Below are 22,096 nucleotides of genomic sequence, written 5' to 3'. Positions count from 1 at the left end.
ATTTTTAACCGTTATTCTAAAAACCTTTTCTGTCTTAAACCATTTTTAAAAACTTTTTGTGTATACATATTTTATTTTTTAATTTTATATTTAACAACTATTTTAAAAATTAATTATATATTTTTTATTAATTTTAACTTAAATTTTATGAAAATTAAAAAATGTGAACATGTAGTAGCTCTTTCGTATCCTAACCGCTGGATAAATATATGTCATGTACCCGTACTCACATCATATCCGTAGGGTATCCATTGTGCGGGTATCCGTCTATTTTTTTTCATATCCACGGGTATCCACAGTACCCACGGGTATTTGCAAAATTATTTAAAAAATAAATATTTAATCATAAATTCAAATAAAATAAAATACATCATTGTCATGAATTTTAAATAAAATTCAAATAAACTCAAGTTGATACAAGTCCAAATAATTGTAAAAGTAAATATAAAATGATGCTCAACACACAGTGAAAATTCTTTAATTAGTGTTTTGATCAACAAACTCACTTTCTCCAATTGGTTCTTGAAAAATAAGCAAATAATAACATGCAAAGTATTTTTATTTTGATTCCATCATTTGACAACAAGCATACCATAAACGTCATTATCTATGTAAGGTTTGATGTATATGTCTAATTTCAAAGAAAGGAAAGAGAAAAATGTCAAGGGACGTAAGTTTAGCAGGTACGAGTATCCACGGCTACGAATACTATGATACCCGTACCCGCCCCATTAACATGCGGATATCAAAGATACTTGTATCTGCGGGTAGCGGGTATCCATTTTTAATATTTATTTTTTATCTGTTGCGGGTTTTATCCGCGGATACCTGCGGGTACGAATTTTTTTGACGTCCCTAAACACATGCGACAATCCTCGTGTGTTTGCTAGTATATATACGTGAAAAAAATCTACTACTTGAATTTATTATTTTTAAAATAGAATCTAATTTTATACTTAAGAATGTGTTAATGTATAAAATTGTGAGAATTGATATAACATGTTAATAATAAAATAATTAGCAAAAAAAATATTTATTTACAAACTAATTATAAAAAAAACTAAAATAGTATACAATGGTTAATTTATTTATTAATTTTAGACTTTTTTTATTTCGAACATCTAAAATATTTTTAGATTTGTTTGGATGTTTAAGTTAAAAGTAATAGAAACTTACTCAATATAGTAGTAAAAATAAAAAGAAAAATGATATTTTAACAAAAGTTTGACAAATTACTTATTTAAGTAAAAAATATTATTTTATTATTTTATTTTAATTAAAAATAAAAAATTAATCTATTTTAATTCTATTTATAGAAAATATGTTAAGTTTGTATAAACAAATTTGTGAAAACTCATTTCCTAAATAATAAAAAAGACTAAAGTGACGTTCCAGAAAACTTGGAAAATTCATAAATATTTTCTTTTTTAATTTATTTATCGTACTATGTTGTTGCTTGTAATATTTTATATTTTTTAATGGCTATAAATAAGTAAAAATAATAATAAAAACTAATCACAATTTTTTAATTAAGAAAACTCACATGGTTAAATATATAAGAGAAAGAAAATCGGTTCTTTAAACTTTATTGTGTTATATTTGACAATTACTGAATAGGTAATTTAAAAAAAAAATTACCAATATGAAAAAGTCATCAAATTTATATGATTTCAAAAAAACAAATTATATGTCATGAGTATAGTTTTACTAAATTGTACATAACAAATATAATTTTAGTCCGATATTATAATTAATAAAGCGCAGTGTTTTATTTTTTATTAAAAAAACGAAATTATATGTAAGTTGGACGATTTGGAAAAAAAATTGTGATCCTGAATAATGACTTCTTCAACATTTAAATAGAGGTTGTCATATATGACTCTGAAGTCCACGTCTTCAATATTTTGTATTTTGTATTTTTTATTTGAAAAGATAATTTAGTTTTTATCATGACAGAGAGAAAAAAAAAGAAATATTATCAGCAAAATAGATAAAATACCAACTTTTGCATATTGACATACAACATTGTGTATGTAGTCAAATACTCGGATCTCAACTTATCGTAGAACTTTACAAATAACTTGATCATTTATGATATATTTTATCATTTTCTTTTAATATTATTTTTATAATAATATTAGATAAGATATATAAAGTGATATGTTTGAACAATAAAATAAATAAATTAAATCAAACAATTATACTTTAATAAATATATAAATTAAATTAAAATAATGTAACATCCATAAAATATATCAATCCAACGATTCATAAAATTTATAATCTTCAAACTAAATTATAATTTTTTTTACGTCACCCAACACTCAACAATAGAAGAACGGAAATGACTAGTTTCTTGTTAGGTTAAAATACTCCGTTGATCCTCCTTTCTATAGTAAAATCTCAATTTGGTCCTCGTATCTTCATTAGTCTCAATTAGGTCTTCACTTTTATAAATTAGTATCAATTAGGTCATTTTCGTTAGTAGAGAGCTAACACCGTTAAGTAGGTGTCATATGTCAGCTTCTCATTGAATTTTTTGAATTTTCTTTTGAATTTTTTTGAATTTTTTTAAAATTTTTAATTTTTTTTTAAAAAAATTTTAATTTTTTTAAAATATTTATGTCATGTGTCAGGTTTGTAGTGTGCCACGTGTCAATCTAATATGGTGACACGTGTCAAATTATTGTATGAATCTCAATTTGGTCCTCATATTTGTTAATTTGATTTGATTTCAGTCCAATTTTTTTTTAAAAAAAATTAATTTCATGTGTTCCAAATTTAGAACAAATTTAACTTTTTTTATAAATGTAATGATGATACTTTTATTACAAGTGATATTTCTATTATATATTTTTAAAAACATTTAATTTATTTAAATTTATATTTTACATTAAACTTTATTTAAATTTTATTTTAAAATTATAAATATATAGATTAATAAATTTATATTCGAAATAGTTGTATAATATTCAATATCAACAATATTTTAGAGTTGGCTTAAAAATAATAATTTTATAAATTCAAATGTAAAATTTTAAAATAATTTTATATCAAATTAAAATAAATATATTTAAAATTTTAATATTAAATATAATTAATATTATTAAAATATTTAATAAAAATATAAATTTTAATAAAAATAATCATAACATTACATAAAAGTAAAATTTGGTCTAAATTTGGAGTATCTGAAATTGAAATTTTCAAAAAAAAATTGGAACTCAAATCAAATCAATTTAACAAATATGAGGATTAAATTGAGATTCATACATTAATTTGACACATGTCATCATATTAGATTGACACGTGGCACACTACAGACATGACATGTGGCATAAATATTTTTTTAAAAAATTAAAACAAATTAAAAAAAATTAAAAAAATTAAAATTAAAATTAAAAAAAAAAAACGAGGAGCTGAAACGTAGCACCTACTTAATGATGTTAGTTCTCTACTGACAAAAATGACCTAATTAATACTAATTTACAAAAATAAGTATCTAATTGAAACTAACAAAAATACGAGTATCAAATTGAAATTCTTCGAAAAAATAAACGAATATTTTAACCTTCTTGTTATAACTCTGTAAGTGGGACCCACCACCAGTTATATTTATCACACGTGGCATGTCTGACTCCCCGGTAAGCAAATAAATGCTGCTCATAATTATCAATCATTATCCTCTTTCCTAACTACTATTGTTTAATCCTATTAATTAATCATCTTGCTGTAAAATGAAAGAAAATACTGCTTACACTTAACATTCTTTCAATTTCTTCCATTCGAGCCACGTGGTATGTGGCAGGTGCCTCAAATATATGGGTCCTGAGTTTTCTTATTTTATTTTATTTTATTTTTCTAATTCATCTTACATTATTTATCACTTAGAAAATACGCATAATGTATTATGTCTTCTTCGGTAATACTCTCAATAAATAAATACGTTAGCAAGTGTATAATTTAGGTATAGCACAGAATATGTATATTAATTAGTTTATCATGGATAGAGTAAAAATATTTATGCAAAATAATATTATTTCAACACGAAAAATTATATAATTCCTTCCTTATACAATCAAATATGAAATAAAAGGTAGTAATAATACAATAAACCTTGAGATGAAGTATATGGTTGGTTCCAGGTGCATAAATGTATCTTAGCAAAAAGCCTTGAAAGCAATTGGTTCTTTCAATGTTTTTGGAAAACAAGGTAGGTTACTTACTTAGGACCAACCCTAAACTACACACAAGATTACCATATGATGCTAGCCACGTGGACAATAGCATAATGAAGGTACCAGAATCACTATGATTCTGTCCTAAATTGATCACAATTTATGTATCCTTTATTAGGTGAGACAAATTGTTCAATTGCCCATTCATTATTGTTTAAAATTAAACTTAAATCATCTGATACCTACGCTTGCAACTTTATAGGTCGAGAGTAAGTGCATGTGCATGACCACAAATTAACATTAATGATTTATAATGAGAAGATGGTAGCTGTAGTGCAATACCCTTTGATGGTTTTTCTTGAATTAAAAGTAGATTATTATTGAATTGACCATGAAAGGCTTTCAAGTGATTCAAATTTTGGAGATCCAACAACTGGATCACTCTTGGCTTTCAGTGGAAACTTGGTCTGTTTTATGATATGCTCCCATGCACTCGAAACTTCCTTCAGAAACAAAGGTAGATGAATTGAGTCGCCAAGAAGAAACCAGAAAAGATAAGCTACAGTGCACCACACTCATGGTCATCGTGACCACACTTTACAATTATTTTGCTTCTTTAAACCTTTTTCTTTCCACCTTTGCCTTTTCTTTCACCAAGTGCTTCCATAAAAATATGGTGAGAACCACGATGATGAAAACGTGTTTTTCATATATACATTGTCGCACATGTATCTACTATATATATATGTACACCTCACACTGACTTCTCGTTTCACTCAAGTCACAGAACACTGATAAAAGAGAAATTATGAGAAATAACACTTTGTATACACACAAGTAGTAGGTAATTCTTTTTGTATGTATCTTGAAAGTCTCATGTCGACTAGAGATAAGGTCAATTCACAGTATATAAGTGAGTGTAATCTTCATCTTACAAACCGTTTTTTTGGTTGAGTTAGGCTTAAAAATTCACTTCCAATATGGTATCAGAGTCCATCCTAGTGAACTTTCTTGGACATTCTGTTTCACCCGCTATCTCGGGCCGCTAACAGATCATTCACTGATTTCTTGTTCCACGCATAAGATGAATATGACTCAGCATGAGGGATGTGTTGAAAGTGTCACATCGACTAAAGATAAAGTCAATTTACAGTATATAAGTGTATATAAGTGGGTGCAATCCTCATCTTATAAGTCGATTTTGTGAAATTGAGTTAGATTTAAAAACTTACTTCTAACACAAGTGAATTTGTTTAAGGAGGGGAAAAATAATCAATAAAGACAAAACAAGGGAATATGTAGTGGTCCTTGTTTATGTAATTTTTCGTGTTCGTAGCCCTAGCTTGATAAAATATTATCTGGGCTTAGCTAAACTAAAAGAAAGCGTACTTGAAATTCCGATTTACATGATCACTACAAAAAGCCGCATGGAATGTAGAAAGTTGAAAATGTCCCATCATTTGTTGAATATAGAAAGTTGAAAGAAGAATGCATCTGGTGGTTATTTTCCTGTTCTGAGTTTACAAATATATCGCGAAGAAAGTGACAATAAATGTATCTTATATGACATAATTCAAGGTGCGCCATTGTTCTGCATTTACCACCTAATTAAGAAATGCAATCATAGACTAGGAGAAGGTCACCTATCTCAACATTAAAGACATTATGGTCCCCCCTCCTTTGTCTTTTAACCAAACTCACTCAGTTAATGCTGTTCAAAATTATTAACTTTGCGTAGGTTGCACCAAAAACTTATTAGTTAAGCTATCTGCATATTACAATAGTTCTTTGCTAATATATACTACAGATAAGTTGTTAACTAAGTCCAAAATTTCAGTGGAAGGTAGGTGCACTTTAAGCACTAAGATATACCTACTGAAATTCATCTCAGCCACAAAGCTTAACAGAAATCTTAGTAGAGCTAAAACACTGCGATTTGATTAGTCTAGAAGATTTATTGGGTCGTTCTTTTATTCACTAATATGAAAATGAATTTTAATTAAGTGGAGAGAAAATACTATTTTTTTTTCAATTAAAAGATTGTAGTTATAAAATAGTTTTGGATATGAATATATCAGAACTCATAGCTTTTAATGGTCTATTATTACATTGAGGTCAAAGGTGTATGATGAAACATTTGTGAGATGATATTTTGCCTATCTCTTATGAAAAATAAATGAAGAAACATGATCTTGTTACTATTGCGGTTGGTCAATTACTTTCACAAGCAATAGTGAAGTCAGAAGTTATTTGTCCGTGTTTCACCTTCTCTTCTTTCTTTCTTTTTTCCATCTTTTCTCTTATTTTGTACATCGTGAACACTGTGTATGTTGTCATTCTCCTCCTCGTTGAATTATTCCAGTCATGGAAAAAAAAATTAATCAGCATGGTTCGGGAAAGTAACACTAAGTTACTAAGTGATACTCTTTGTCTTATGACTTTTTCACTTTATCTTTTTCTTTTAATTTTAATCCACTTTGACCATGATTCACGAACATAGCCTTAATTTAGATTAGGTCTAAATCAAAATAAAATAACACAGGCTTCATGGAAATTCACTATTTCGTTAAACCAATCATAGGATTCCTCGAAAGTCTCCAGAAAAAATCTCATGTAAATTTATTATTTCACTCAGGGTGTGTTTCTTTGTAGAGATAAATTTGAAAGAAAGTGTAAAAATAAATATGAATAAATTTGAGTGGATAAATTTTTGTGTTTCTTTGAAGATGATTAGAAGTGAAAATAAGTGGATTTAAAAATAAATTTTGAGAGAGTTTGTGAGTGATTTGATTAATAAGATAAATAAATTTTTTTTGTAATAAATTAAAACATAAAATTACTATTTTACCGTTATAATAAAAATTAATATATTATTATTATTTATTAATATATATATATATATATATATATATATATATAAAATACAGTTATTAATATTATATATATATATATATAATAATATTATTTATTATTAATATTATAACTATATATATAAAATAATATTATTTATTATTAATATTATAACTATATATACATAATATATTGTTATTAATATTTTATACAATATATTATCGTTATTATAATATATATATATATATATATATATATATTATACTCAAATCTAAAACTTTAACAAGGTATCTGTCATGTTTACTTAATAATCAAATACAAAAATACTATAAAAAACAGTTTAATAAATAAGTTTCAAATATTCATAAATCTGTGTATCTATAAAATTATTCACAATAGAGTTGATCACGCACATTTCTTTTCAAATCTTTAAATGAGAACGCATTATAACTTTGGTATCTGTTTGTTTGAATCGATACAAACGATACAAATTATTGAAAATATCATACCCTTAATTTTTCAGAACACTATTTTATAATGTTTATCCTTTCATTATCTCTTTTTACTGGAAATTCATTTTTTTATATCAATTAATTAAATTATTATTTTTGTCCAGAAAAAAACTATTTATTTACTATTTAAACTATTTATTATAAAAATTGAACAACATTATTATGAAAAAAGTTCATAGTTTGGTGTGTAAAAACCTATTGTTAAAGCGTATATTATTTCCTCTTTTAAGTCTTAGTCATTTATGTTTCGAACACTTTTATAGCAAAAGAATTGTAAGAATTTAAGTATATTTTAACTCCAATTTAACACGTCCTTTAAAAAAATTAAACCGACATATTTGTTAATGGAAAGTCAAAAGCTTTTTTTCAACATACTAACATCATTTTAAGTTAACCATACATAACTTTCATAAAGTGTAATAGGTGGTTTTAAAAACAAACCATACAGTTACACTGATTTATTAATTACTACTATTATCATATGAGATGGCATTACCCAATAAGATTTCTTGGCAAATACTGTATAAAAATGGATCCAAACACTCTCCTGACACACACACATATACACGACTATTTTTATATATCCCATCCCGCGTTGTTTTTCCTCTGTTGGTTTCTCAGTTACCAGTTGAATTCCATTTCCAATCCCTGTCTAGATTCTCTGTCCCCTCTTTCTCACAGTCAATATTTTTTCTTGTTTTTTAGTTGTTACACCACCTGCTGTCTGTCACGGAGCCACCACCCCTCTTACTTCTTTCCCTTTCTTTTTTTTTTTTTACAGCCAGGACCCCATCTGTTGCGAAACTCAGTTTCTCAAGAAAAGAATCATTTACTGGGGCTTCCTTCATTCATTATACCCACCAAAGGCACTTGCTTTCTTAATTACCCTGCTGCATTTAATCACTCTCCATTCTCCAACACCCCCCATGCCTTTAAATTTCTATGCTTTCCTCCTTCTCTGTCATTCATGGGTGTTTCTTCTCAATGTGATGCTACCTGAGGGTGTGAGCTGTTTCTATGTTTCAATGTGAATTTGTGCTATTTGAAGATTCAGGTGGTGGTGAGTGCTGCTTTCAATGGATACCAAGGGGAGACTTGTTGCGGGGTCACATAACCGGAATGAGTTTGTTCTCATCAATGCTGATGAAACTGCAAGGGTGAGGGAGTGTGTGTGGCCTCTTCTTCTTTGCAGCTTCATAGCCTTCAAAATCTCACACTTTCTCTGCTTTTGTCTTTGCTCTATAACTCATGTCTCAAAGCCGCTTGAAGAATTTGAAAAATAAAATAAGAATTAAAACTACCCAGTGCTTCTTTTTCGTTGATTTCCACGGTGAAGCTTTTCATTTTAGTCTAGGGACACTTTGTATTTTAATGAGTTATGGGTTGTTTAGGTGGAAGTAGTTTCCTATGTTTTCTACTATTCCCGTTGAGAGTTTCAAGCTGCGAGAAGTGTATTGACATTCTGAGAATCTTCTTTTTGCTTTTTAGTTTTCCTCCAGCTTCATGGTGAAAGAAATAGGAAAAACTGTTTCAACCAATTCAGTATCTGAGGGTCCTTTTTCTTTCTTTGTTTTACTCTTTATATGTTCTTCTACTTTTTCACAATTTCAGAGCTGATAATTAACTGCCTGAAGCCTTTCCAATTTGGTGCTACATATCTTCTGCAATGAAAATCCGTTCACCTTCCCTCTTATGTTAACACCTAGTTGTCTAATTTTCGGGATCTGGCTAGAGGTTGACATTGCACATAATTTGCAGGTGAACTCTGTCACAGAATTGAGTGGGCAAATTTGCCAGATCTGTGGGGATGAGATAGAGATTACAGTGGATGGTGAACCGTTTGTTGCATGCAATGAATGTGCATTCCCGGTGTGTAGACCTTGCTATGAGTATGAAAGAAGAGAGGGGAACCAAGCTTGCCCTCAGTGTAAAACCAGATACAAGCGCCTAAAGGGTGAGTCTTCAACCAATTTTTACTTTCATGTTTCTGTTATATATAACCTGGGGGACATAGATTTTAGTAACAATGGAGCAAACATCAGGTAGTCCCAGAGTTGAGGGTGATGAGGAAGAAGAGGACATTGATGATTTGGAAAATGAGTTTGACATTGGAAGCAATATCAGGCATGGTCACGTTGAGGCCACACTCTCTGCTCACCACAACACTGGCCATGTTTCACAAATGAATGCTCCAGGGATCACCACACCATCAGAGTTTGATGCATCTTCTGTGGCTGCTGATATTCCTCTCCTTACATATGATCACGAGGTTAATTGATTTTTCAAATCTCTTCGTAGTTCATTGGATATAGTTATGTTATGACATTTCTGGGTCCTGGTTGTCTAATTATGATTTTCTTTTTCAATTAAGGATATTGGGATTTCTGCTGATAAACATGCTCTAATTATTCCCCCGTTCATGTCTCGTGGGAAACGCGTCCATCCTATGCCTTTTCCTGATTCAACTGTGCCAGGTATGTTGTTTTTATCAGTTTTGCTTGCTTGTGTACAATGGTTTGTATCATGTGCCTCACTATAATCTGTTTTCTATTCAACCTAGTTTTCTATATCCATTTTTTGTGTTTTTTTACACTTAAGGCTGGTGGTGATGCAGTTCAACCGAGACCTTTGGATCCTAAAAAAGATTTAGCGGTTTATGGATATGGAAGTGTCGCATGGAAGGAACGAATGGAGGAGTGGAAGAAAAGGCAGAATGAAAAAACTAAGGTAGTTAAGCATGAAGGGCCTAACGATGGTGGGAAAAATGGTGACGAGCTTGATGACCCTGATTTGCCAAAGTAGGTGTGCTATTATTTAATTCTTATCATTGCTAAGCTATAGGATAAAATGATTCTTTTTTCTCTTTTCATTTCATGAACTTATATATTTAAGATTACTTAATAATGCAACTCAATATCCATCAATTGCTATCACATCCATTCCTTGTGTTTGGTTTAAGAATTTTTTTATTTGAAACTGTTAACAGAATGGATGAAGGAAGGCAGCCACTCTGGAGGAAGTTGCCAATTAGTCCAAGCAAGATCAGTCCCTATCGAATTATAATAGTACTCCGGATTGTTGTTCTTGGCCTATTTTTTCATTATAGAATTCTGCACCCGGTAAATGATGCATATGGATTGTGGCTAACATCAGTAATATGTGAAATCTGGTTTGCCGTGTCATGGATTTTGGATCAATTTCCCAAATGGTGCCCAATTGAGCGAGAAACATACCTGGATCGTTTGTCATTGAGGTATACTTCTTTCTGTGTGCTTGGAAATGTTATGCTTTACTAGTCCATGGCTAATTCTTTGCACAACTTACCAGGTACGAGAAAGAAGGAAAGCCATCTGAATTAGCTGATATAGACGTTTTTGTTAGCACAGTTGATCCTATGAAAGAACCTCCACTTATAACTGCAAATACAGTTCTATCCATCCTTGCTGTAGATTATCCGGTGGAGAAAGTTGCATGTTATGTCTCAGATGATGGTGCAGCTATGCTTACATTTGAAGCCCTTTCAGAAACTTCTGAATTCGCAAGAAAGTGGGTTCCATTTTGTAAGAAGTTCAGCATTGAACCTCGGGCTCCTGAATGGTATTTTGCTCAGAAGGTTGACTATCTGAAAGACAAAGTGGACGCAATATTCATCAGGGAGCGTCGTGCTATTAAGGTTTGAACTTTGAACCACTTCTCATTATGGTTTTGTTTTACCTTGTGGCGTTCTTCTCAAAGCCAATAATAAATTGTATTTGGTGTTTTCAATGCTGGTGGCAGAGGGAGTATGAAGAGTTCAAAGTGCGTATCAATGCATTGGTTGCAATGGCACAGAAGGTTCCTGAGGATGGCTGGACAATGCAGGATGGGACTCCGTGGCCTGGAAACAGTGTCAGGGATCATCCTGGAATGATTCAAGTAATTTCTATTTTGATCTGAACTCTACATTGGTGACAATGTTGTGCTACTTTTTATAAGTTTAAATTCATCTGTGATGCGTTTGCACAGGTTTTCCTTGGTCAAAATGGTCTTCGTGATATTGAAGGGAACGAGTTACCTCGTCTTGTCTATGTGTCTCGTGAGAAAAGACCAGGATTTGAACACCACAAAAAAGCTGGTGCGATGAATGCCTTGGTATACTCTCTTCCCTCTTGTGAGATAAATTTCCTGCGCCGTTTATTTTCCTGACCAATTTTCTTATGTGTCGGTTTGGTTGATTAATTTTTCAAGGTGCGAGTCTCCGCAGTCATTTCAAATGCTCCGTACCTCCTCAATGTGGATTGTGATCACTACATAAACAACAGCAAAGCACTTCGTGAAGCCATGTGCTTCATGATGGATCCTACATCAGGAAAAAAAATATGCTATGTACAATTTCCTCAAAGATTTGATGGGATTGATCGGCATGATAGATACTCAAATCGCAATGTTGTTTTCTTTGATGTAAGTAACAAATTGTTGCGGATTTATGTTACATCTACTTTACTGTGCTTTGAAGGAAAGACTAATCTATGTTTGACTCTATATTTATATAGATAAACATGAAAGGTTTGGATGGCATCCAAGGACCAATATATGTGGGAACTGGGTGTGTCTTTAGAAGGCAAGCACTCTATGGATACGATGCCCCTGCTAAGAAGAAACCGCCAAGGAAGACTTGTAACTGTTGGCCCAAATGGTGCTGTCTGTGTTGTGGATCTAGGAACAAAAATAGGAAAGTGAAGTCAAGTCCAAGAAAGAAAGTAAAAAACAAGGATGCTACAAAGCAAATACATGCACTAGAAAATATTGAAGAGGGAATTGAAGGTACAAGATTCCTGAAATTGGCATTGCCTTTCATTTGAAAGTCTTGAAAAATATTCTGAAATACTAACAAGTCCTCTTGAAATCCCAATAACAGGAATTGACAGCGAGAAGTCGTGGTTCATGTCACAACTAAAATTTGAGAAAAAATTTGGGCAATCACCTGTTTTCATAGCTTCAACGCTTATGGAAGATGGGGGTATTCCAAAAGGAGCAACATCTGCATCACTCTTGAAAGAAGCCATTCATGTCATCAGTTGTGGTTATGAGGATAAGACAGAGTGGGGGAAAGAGGTATGTATGGAACATCTCTTGGTTCTCTCAGCTGGAGTTTATGATATATCATGTGTTTGTGTCACTGTACTTAATTACACCTTGTCTTTCAGGTTGGATGGATATATGGTTCTGTTACAGAAGATATATTAACAGGTTTCAAGATGCACTGTCACGGTTGGCGATCTGTGTACTGCATGCCTAAAAGGCCTGCTTTTAAGGGCTCAGCTCCCATAAATCTTTCAGATCGTCTGCACCAAGTTCTCCGTTGGGCACTTGGATCTGTTGAGATCCTGCTGAGTAAGCATTGTCCTATATGGTACGGATATGGTTGTGGCTTGAAATGGCTGGAGCGCTTTTCTTACATAAACTCAGTAGTTTATCCTTTAACATCACTCCCCTTAATTGCATACTGCACCCTACCAGCTGTCTGTCTTCTCACTGGAAAGTTCATTGTCCCAGAGGTAAGGATCAAATCAACTCTGGACTTGATCTCATAAAGTGAATGTTGATTAACCCTTTATGTTTGAATGTTCCATAGTCTTTCGATTAAGAGCAATTTTATATTTTATCTGATGCTTTATTATGTTGTTACCAGATTAGCAACTATGCCAGTATCATTTTCATGGCACTGTTCATCTCCATAGCTGCAACAGGCATCCTTGAAATGCAGTGGGGAGGTGTTGGCATACATGACTGGTGGAGGAATGAGCAGTTCTGGGTCATTGGTGGTGCCTCCTCACACCTCTTCGCTCTCTTTCAGGGTTTGCTCAAGGTTCTGGCAGGAGTTAACACTAACTTCACAGTCACATCCAAAGCTGCAGATGATGGAGACTTTGCTGAACTCTACCTCTTCAAGTGGACATCATTGTTGATCCCTCCTTTGACCTTGCTCATCATTAACATAGTAGGAGTTATTGTAGGTGTTTCAGATGCAATAAACAATGGTTATGATTCATGGGGTCCTCTGTTTGGCAAACTTTTTTTTGCTCTTTGGGTCATTGTCCATCTTTACCCCTTCCTCAAGGGAGTCATGGGAAAACAGGAAGGTGTTCCCACCATCATTTTGGTCTGGTCCATTCTTCTGGCTTCAATCTTCTCACTTCTGTGGGTGAGGATCAACCCATTTTTGTCCAAAGATGACATTGTGTTGGAACTTTGTGGGTTGAATTGTGACTAGGAAATGCAGGTCTTACATGGTTAGATATACTTTTATACAGAAAATGACTGCAATATGCACAATTTTTTTGTCAAAGTCGACATTGCATGCAGTAGAGTCTATTGGTGATAGCCATTGCTACCCAAAAGGGCAATTTTAGAGGGGTGTGTGTAGATACAGATTGCTATGATCTGACACAAAATATTTGTTTTTAGAGCATTATTCTTTGTTGTACGTGTGCATTCTGTGGGTTTTAGAAGCTTGAATTGCCGTTCAGTGAGGTGCTTGTAATTTACAAATTCCTTCTGAATAAAGAATCTCATTTTTGTAATAATAATTGCATTTGTTCGAAATCCAAAAAGAGAAAATGGGATATGTGGTGTTTTTATTCTTACATCAAGTTTTGTTTAACATTTGATGAGAGATGATCCGCGTCAGTTCCGAAGCAACATAGTTTAACTTCTGCGATTCCATTCTTTGACAGGAAAATTTTGGTGTAGACGTGTAGAAGATGTGCAACAAACCAGACACGCATTTAATCTGCTGCATAATTAATTTCAAGTCATTTTAATGGTACTATTACTGCTCATTAAAGTGAACTTGAGGAGGGAAACAAAGAGATTTATTTTGGATTTTTTAACAATGTGGAATAATTTAACTTTGAAATTACGAAAATGGTAACTTTTTAAAAGGTTTTAAAGTTGGACAAGTATTGTCAGTCCAAGATTTCATGTTATATTCAACAAACAATGTAAAACACAGATTAATAGCTAAGAAATGATCAACCATACTTTCTGGAATCTATCAATGTCCAATAATCAAATAGTTGATTTATTGAATTCTAGAGTCTTTATCTTAATGTTATTCAATGAGTGATTCCTAGAAAATGAAGTGCATGGCGTGCAAGATGCTTTAATGGTGTGCTATAACCAAATTTGTGTTGAAACAAACTTCTTGGCAATCATCATCATGTATGAGGTGCCAAACTAAATGGCTGAACTTTATTTATTTCCTTTCTGGAAAGTATTTGTAGTGGTGCTTATCTTGTGACAAAAGGGAATTCTATAGAAGAATAGCTTTCTTGCGATTTGATTATAAGGTCACCACTATCATGCAAACTGATAAAAAAAAAATAATCACCTTATCAGTCCCAGATACATTAAGTTCCTTCTAATTTTGTTTTAAAGAATTTTAACTTTTTAAAAAGATTTTTTAAATTAAAACCATATAAATTTGTTAAACTGTAATAAAATAATTACTTTTTCTGTCATCCTAGTCAATAAATGACATCTAGGTTGATCCGAGCATAAGACAGAACATTCCTTTGTTTTAGGTCTTAAAAAAAGTTATTTAATATACACAACTTGTACTCTTGCAATCGATAATGTATTAATAAAAGGAAAATTACATTTTAACAAAGTTTTGTTGACAATTTTTTGACAATACAGGTGACACTGCCTTAATAGATGGAAAAAATGTTTGATATGATTTGGAAAAAAAAAATATTTAGTGTGTGTTGAAATTTTTTTTTTTAAATTTAGTAAAAACAAAATTTGACAAAATATTATAGTCCTTAATAAAATTATCTATTGGCTTTTGTAAAATCCTAGAAAATGATATTTTAGAAGTCATGGTGGTTTAAAAATAGTGAGACTCAATTATTTTAGTATTAAAAGATTTTAGTGTAAATATAATTGTTATAGATGAGTTTCGTTATTTTAAAACATACCATATCTCTAGAAACCACTTTTCTAGAGCTCTGTGACTTCTCTCTAAAGTTATGTCTTTCTGGTTGTCTGATTGAAGAACCGAGACAGTATGATTGATCCTCTCAGTGAGCTCTTCAATTTGGACCGATCAGTTTCTTCGTTCGTGGTAAGTTAAGTTTTCGTTGTCTTTTTTGTTTTTTCTATTTTCTGTTGTATGTAAGCCCTTTTTCATTTGCATGCGTCGTTTTATTTATCAATATGAGTCTCTGCTGATCAATGATCATAATGGTATGTCCTGATCGTTCTTGTGATTTTCTATATATAGATAGAGCATTATGTGGAGTTAGAGACGTTTGATGTTTATATAGTTGTTTAAGTAGGATACCAGGTAAGGGAAGCTAATGTCTATTATGTCTAACAAACCTGTTAGGAATGTTATTATAAGATTATTCTGTAATTAACTGATGTGTTTGATATGTGAATTGGGTTGTGATATTTAAAAACAATAAATACTTAGGTTTTATCTGTGTTTGAGAATAATCGTATGCTAAGGGTGCAATTGGATGCAATTGGTGTGGATATTTTGATAGAATTAATGTTTGATACTCGAGTAGTCTTTGGTGAAGGTTTTTGAGTTGTATGGATTGGTTGAATAGGTATAATTTTGCTTAAATTAGTTTATGTAGAATTATGCATAATTGCTTACTCGCTAGGCGAGCCTACTCGTTGGGCGAATAAGTTGATATGCAGAATTATGCAAAACGTTGATATGCAGAATTATGCAAATTCGCATACTCGTTGGGTGAGTGCTACTCGCTGGGCTAGCATGAGCCAGTGGTTCAGCTAGTGCTACTCGCTGGGCTAATTTCCAAGTCAGGAACTTCCAGACCTGGACAAGTGATACTAGCTGGGCGAGCATGGGCTAGTGGCTGGGCAAGTGCTACTAGCTGGGCGAGTGAGTTAGAACCTGAAACTTTTATTTTTGAGTGTTAAATTGGGTGGTATTTTAATTATCATAGAAGCTTTGTAATTATTATGAATGATGAGTATATGATATGAGATTGTTTATATGAGACTGAGTTGAGATTGGTTAATGCTAACCCAAGGAGGATTAGCAGTGATTGTGGTAGTATATGCATTAAGGTAGGGATTGTCTTGGCAATTATCCTGACGCTCTAATAACCATTCAAATTCTCAAGTAGAGAGGAATGGGGTATGTGGTGAGAGGAGCAGGAGGTCCTAGCCTAGGGTTTTTCCTTGACCATAGGTGTTACTGACCTTGTATGTGGTAGAGTTTTGACTCTTAATCTGTCGCTCTGCAGAGTATGAGATGCCACTACAAGTGCATAACTGACTAGATCTGACCTCAATGCATGTATCCGGATTAGTTGAGTCGTAGTTTAGAAATATATGTGTGTGAATATATGCTTGTTTGTAGTTGTTAGATATATCAATATTATATGATTTTTAAAAGTCATTAGTTTATCCTTCTTTTGTGTTTTTGTCTTGTGTTGTATGTTTTACTTTTGCGATGATCACCTATTCGGTGGGAGCAGTGGTGGATGCTGTTTCAGAGACATCACTGGAGGTTGATGAGCCATCTTTTAGGTCGGAAGGAGGTCTCAATGAGAAGTTGTTGTAAGTGGTTAGCTTGTGTTTAGGGTTAGAAATGTTTGATATGTATAATTGATATATTTATATAGTCTGATCATTTGTAAGACTTTTATACATTTTTTTATTTGTTTTAAATATTAAGGTCAAATATCCTATTTTATTAGTTTTATTAATTTTAAGATGCTAAAATTGCGATGTTACAGCTTTCGCGCCGTATGTTACAATTTATAAAATTTTCATTTTTATTATTAGCTTTGTACGGTGTAGAAGTTTATTTTATTTTATTGCTATATTTTTTACCCCATACACGTAATGAAACCAGGCCAACATGAGCTTAAAGAACCCAGCTTAAATAGAGATCATCGATGACTCAAACTTTAATGCCAAATTTGTTAAACCATTTCTGGCAATTAATTCGAAGACATTAATTAAGATCGTAAAATTGTGAATAAAAGGATAGATATTAATAAAAAAAATATTTAAATATTGACATGTGGAGTGAATTGTAGGATTACATAACTAAGTTAATGACGCACAACAATAATTTTAATATAGAGAGTAATTCTTATATGCCAGTGTCATGTTTACCAAAATAAAATTTAGTAAACTAATAAACAATTGAAAAAGAAAAACGATAGACCCCATAAATACTAAGTAACACATAAAAATAAATAGATTGCGTAGATAAGTGATAGAATTGAGCGTTTATCACTAAACTAAAAATTACATGTTATAGTCATTAGTGTAGGCACAACTCCCATTTACGCTATATTACAAGACAATTGATTCCACCTACAATAATTTTATCCTTAATGGTTGTCGACTCCCTTACTCCTTGAATGACCCACTGGACCTTCGCAAAACAATTGTACAATCCGCAACAATTTTTTCCTTGATCATTGTTACACAAGAAAAAAACATAAGGCATAAATAGATACATTAAGACACTTATGGTACCAAAATATATCAATATATTATGAATAAATTTACATCATATTATTTAAAATTTAAAAGAATAATAATAATAATAATAATATTTTAATATTACATATAGCTCTAGTATATCATAATTAATAATTCTTAAAAGTATAACACATTTGTCTTTAAATAAAAAATCTTATATGTTAGAAAAATAACTAATTTTAAAATCATAAAAAAATACAATACCAAAATTAATATATATATATATATATATATATATATATATATATATATATATATATATAGATTTTCTTAAGTATCTAAGTATGATTATTTTTAATAAAAATATAATGTTAAAACTACATTATGGGTTAAAAAGGTAAACACAAAATATATATAACTATCTTATTTATATCAATAAAAATATATTAGTTATTTTAATTATGCTCTAAAAATGGTTAGTTATATTATTTAAAGTTTTTTCTCCCACGTTAATCATATTAACTAATAATAACTAATTTTTAAAATTATTTACATACATAAAATTAGACACTACAAAATATTTTAACTTTTTAAAAATACCACCACTACATATACCAATGGACTGGATGGGCTATAGAACAGCGGGAATTTAAAATGGGAGCCCATTCAATTGGCCCAAACCCTAGCCCATAGATTATAAATGAATAAGGCCTACTCCTATAAATTGCAAAAGGAAGTAGGGTTTTAGTTCAGTGCATCTCTATCCGGGACTTTGTTCGCCGTAGCAGCAGGAGCAGTCTCAGGTTTTCCTCTCTCCGATCTCTCTACTCATTTTGTTTTCTTCATTTTCCCATTCACTTATTTGCATTCTTTGATTTCTTTCCCGGCGATTCGTAGCAAAATTTATGTTCATTTCAAACCAGTGTGGTGTCTGTACTTTTCCGAATCCGGAAGCAGTTGCATGAACCAATTGTTCCCTTGCCTTCTGTGTTCAAGTTGTCTCCTATTTTATGCTCACTTTTACGTCTGAATGAATTACTCACGTTTTTTCATTTGCGTTTTCTTTATGTAGGATGTCTCACAGGAAGTTCGAACACCCAAGGCACGGGTCTCTGGGATTTCTCCCCAGGAAGCGTGCTTCTCGTCACAGGGGAAAAGGTATATTTTTCTTATGTTCTTATTATTCATTATCTCTCTAAATGTGTTTTGTTTTTTTATTTAATTGTCGATTTCACGTAGTTACATGTATTTTTGCATTCTGAATACTGTTTTTGATTAAGAGATCCAATACTGAATTACCTCCACATCAATTTTTAATATTTCTGTAAACTCCCAATGTTGTTTTGTTTTACTCTATAATATTTTTAAGCTTCTGCATTGTAAAACATTTTTATGTTTTTAAGGAAGAGTGCCTGTTTTTTTTGGTTATGCAAAACCATAGTCTTGATATCCTGTAATTATCATGAACTTTGCAGTGAAGGCATTCCCTAAGGATGATCCATCCAAGTCACCCAAGTTGACTGCATTCTTGGGTTACAAGGCTGGTATGACTCACATTGTTAGAGAGGTCGAGAAGCCAGGATCAAGTGAGTTCAATCCTCTCCATTTTTTTTATTCGGATACTTAGTAGATTGTCGACTACATCTCTGTCATTGGTGTGATTTGTTGTCAGGTTTTTCCAGTTTAAAGTATGAAAATAATTTTACCGAGAATGAGATTGAAATCAACAGTTTATATTTTCGGCTTTACATTATCAATTCTTTAAATTTAAGTTTTCACTGATTTAGTAAATGTTATATTTCATGTTAATTTTTTTTGGTTTTGTTGATTTTAATGCCAATAGTATTTCATTCTTTCACTAATACGTGTTTATTGTTCAAAGTATTGCTTTATTTATTTTTTTTTTCGTTTAACTTTCTGTTTGATGTTTATATTATGGAACCTGTATTCATTTAATTGTGTATACGCTTTTATATCAGAGCTTCACAAGAAGGAAACTTGTGAGCCTGTTACAATCATTGAGACCCCTCCAATGGTTGTTGTTGGTGTCGTGGGTTATGTGAAAACTCCACGTGGTCTTCGAACCTTGAACACCGTCTGGGCTCAGCACTTGAGCGAGGAACTGAAGCGTAGGTTCTATAAGAACTGGTGCAAGTCCAAGAAGAAGGCTTTCACCAAGTACTCAAAGCAGTACGAGACTGACGAGGGGAAGAAGAACATTGAGACTCAGCTGGAGAAACTAAAGAAGTATGCTACTGTGATTCGTGTTTTGGCTCACACCCAGGTGATCCCATACTTTACTTTATTATCTTTATTTCGTTTTTTATGTTTGTGGTTTTATACATGGAAGTTAGGCATTGTCATCATTTTAACCATTTACCCAATTTTTATGTATATTTTTTGTGTCTATTGAGAATGATGAAATTCGTATGCTAACGCAGCATCATAGAATTTGGTGCTATGAGCGGCATTTTCCACACGAGATTTCTGACTCCCAAATGCTTAAAATATTTCATTTTGGGCTGTTTGAGTGTGACCTTCGCAACTATTTTGAGTCTTCTTATTAGTCTGTTGGCCATTATTTGTAGTGATGTCAGATTGTAATACTGGTTTCTTTGAGTTGTGTTGTGAAATTCCAAATTCAAGATCACTGAAATATTATTCTAATATTAGTTTTGTGCCTTTAATTTGACAGATCAGGAAAATGAAAGGTTTGAAGCAGAAGAAAGCCCATATCATGGAAATTCAGGTTAACGGTGGTTCTATTGCACAGAAGGTGGACTTTGCGTACAGTTTCTTTGAGAAACAGGTCCCTATTGATGCTGTGTTCCAGAAAGATGAGATGATTGACATCATAGGAGTGACAAAGGGTAAGGGTTATGAGGGTGTTGTAACTCGTTGGGGTGTTACTCGTCTTCCCCGTAAGACTCACAGGGGTTTGAGGAAGGTGGCTTGTATTGGTGCCTGGCATCCTGCCAGAGTTTCATTCACTGTTGCCAGGGCTGGTCAGAATGGATACCACCACAGGACTGAGTTGAACAAGAAGGTTTATAAGCTTGGTAAAGCTGGGGACGAGTCTCACACTGCTCTTACCGAGTTCGATAGGTGAGTGTAGTGTCTTTGTTTATGGGTTACCGGCTCTAAATTATATACTGTAATTTTGTTAAAGTCGAACTAACCCTACATTATTTGGGATGTAGGACTGAGAAAGACATTACCCCCATGGGTGGTTTCCCTCACTATGGTATTGTGAAGGACGATTTCATCATGGTGAAAGGATGCTGTGTTGGGCCCAAGAAAAGGGTTCTTACATTGCGCCAGTCCCTGCTTAAGCAGACTTCTCGTGTCGCCCTTGAGGAGATCAAGCTCAAGTTTATCGATACCTCCTCAAAGTTCGGACACGGTCGCTTCCAGACCACACAGGAGAAGCAGAAGTTCTTTGGACGCCTCAAGGCATAATTATGATAATCGGATGGAAATGCGGGAACTACCCTCTAGAATTCTATTTGGTTTCCATCGTCCTTTTAAACATTGTAGTATTTCCTTTTTTGCATTATGGATTGGTAGCGAGTTTTTTCCTTCTTAATTTCGCTAAACTTTTTGTTTCAAGGGAGATTTATCGATTAAAAACGTTTCAAATTTTGTTTATGATTTTATTTATATAATGTCCCAGTTTAAATGGTTTGCATATTATTTTTTTCTGTAACTTAATTCACTTAAATGGTTTGCTGAATGTTTTTAATCAGATTTTGATCGACGCGTTTGTTCTTTAAGAATTATTTAGTTGGTAATTTCATCCTGATCCTTAGTGATGCTGTGGGGAAACCATTATGGAGTTGAATCATGTAATGTAAATTGTATGGTTCGAAATTCCTTACTATTTAAGTGAGTAGTGTAATATAAGATTGCAGTTGTTATATTACTGATTTTAAAATATCGATTGTTTATGTTGGAAGGTATTAGAGTTACAAATTTTATAACAATTTGGAAATAGTGTTTGATTTATTTATAGGTTATAGTGTAATTTGATTTTTGCGTTGATGACTAGGTCATTCGCTGTATAACTTTTAAGTAACTAACTAAAATAAGTTGATTGCA

The 22,096-nt window shown here is 32.1% G+C and overlaps 2 protein-coding genes across 3 annotated transcripts; both read left to right on the top strand.

Annotated features, from left to right (window-relative positions):
* The first annotated feature begins 8,616 nt into the window (after window positions 1–8,616).
* Window positions 8,617–14,109, top strand: LOC114191653 (cellulose synthase A catalytic subunit 2 [UDP-forming]-like). Of its 2 annotated transcripts, XM_028080960.1 has the most exons (14): window positions 8,617–8,697; window positions 9,299–9,494; window positions 9,583–9,809; window positions 9,912–10,014; window positions 10,155–10,338; window positions 10,527–10,793; window positions 10,868–11,213; window positions 11,318–11,455; window positions 11,546–11,671; window positions 11,768–11,980; window positions 12,073–12,343; window positions 12,438–12,634; window positions 12,727–13,077; window positions 13,212–14,109. In XM_028080960.1, exons 1-14 carry the CDS (start codon window positions 8,617–8,619, stop codon window positions 13,791–13,793), a joined length of 3,282 nt encoding a protein of 1,093 aa, XP_027936761.1. In that variant the 3' UTR covers window positions 13,794–14,109. The 2 variants fall into 2 exon arrangements, with proteins under 2 accessions (XP_027936761.1, XP_027936762.1); XM_028080961.1 differs by lacking the exons at window positions 8,617–8,697; window positions 9,299–9,494; window positions 9,583–9,809 and having other exon boundaries at window positions 9,916–10,014; window positions 10,139–10,338.
* Window positions 14,110–18,709: 4,600 nt separating this feature from the next.
* On the top strand, window positions 18,710–21,688 carry LOC114191654 (60S ribosomal protein L3-like). Its single transcript, XM_028080962.1, has 6 exons — window positions 18,710–18,801; window positions 19,071–19,156; window positions 19,474–19,584; window positions 19,978–20,282; window positions 20,694–21,103; window positions 21,199–21,688. Exons 2-6 carry the CDS (start codon window positions 19,072–19,074, stop codon window positions 21,455–21,457), a joined length of 1,170 nt encoding a protein of 389 aa, XP_027936763.1. The 5' UTR covers window positions 18,710–18,801; window position 19,071; the 3' UTR covers window positions 21,458–21,688.
* The last annotated feature ends 408 nt before the right edge of the window (window positions 21,689–22,096 follow it).

The sequence above is a fragment of the Vigna unguiculata genome, chromosome 7, assembly GCF_004118075.2.
Source record: "Vigna unguiculata cultivar IT97K-499-35 chromosome 7, ASM411807v1, whole genome shotgun sequence".
Lineage (NCBI taxonomy): Eukaryota > Viridiplantae > Streptophyta > Magnoliopsida > Fabales > Fabaceae > Vigna > Vigna unguiculata.
The sequence above is the reverse complement of the archived record's forward strand: the minus strand, read 5'-3'. Positions and strand labels throughout refer to the sequence as shown.

Coding starts and splice junctions, on each gene's coding strand:
- LOC114191653 (XM_028080960.1), top strand. CDS start 8,617: ATGGATACCAAGGGGAGACTTGTTGCGGGGTCACATAACCGGAATGAG. Junction 9,495..9,582: donor CAGATACAAGCGCCTAAAGG/GTGAGTCTTCAA, acceptor AGCAAACATCAG/GTAGTCCCAGAGTTGAGGGT. Junction 13,078..13,211: donor GAAAGTTCATTGTCCCAGAG/GTAAGGATCAAA, acceptor TGTTGTTACCAG/ATTAGCAACTATGCCAGTAT.
- LOC114191654 (XM_028080962.1), top strand. CDS start 19,072: ATGTCTCACAGGAAGTTCGAACACCCAAGGCACGGGTCTCTGGGATTT. Junction 19,157..19,473: donor TTCTCGTCACAGGGGAAAAG/GTATATTTTTCT, acceptor TGAACTTTGCAG/TGAAGGCATTCCCTAAGGAT. Junction 19,585..19,977: donor GGTCGAGAAGCCAGGATCAA/GTGAGTTCAATC, acceptor CTTTTATATCAG/AGCTTCACAAGAAGGAAACT.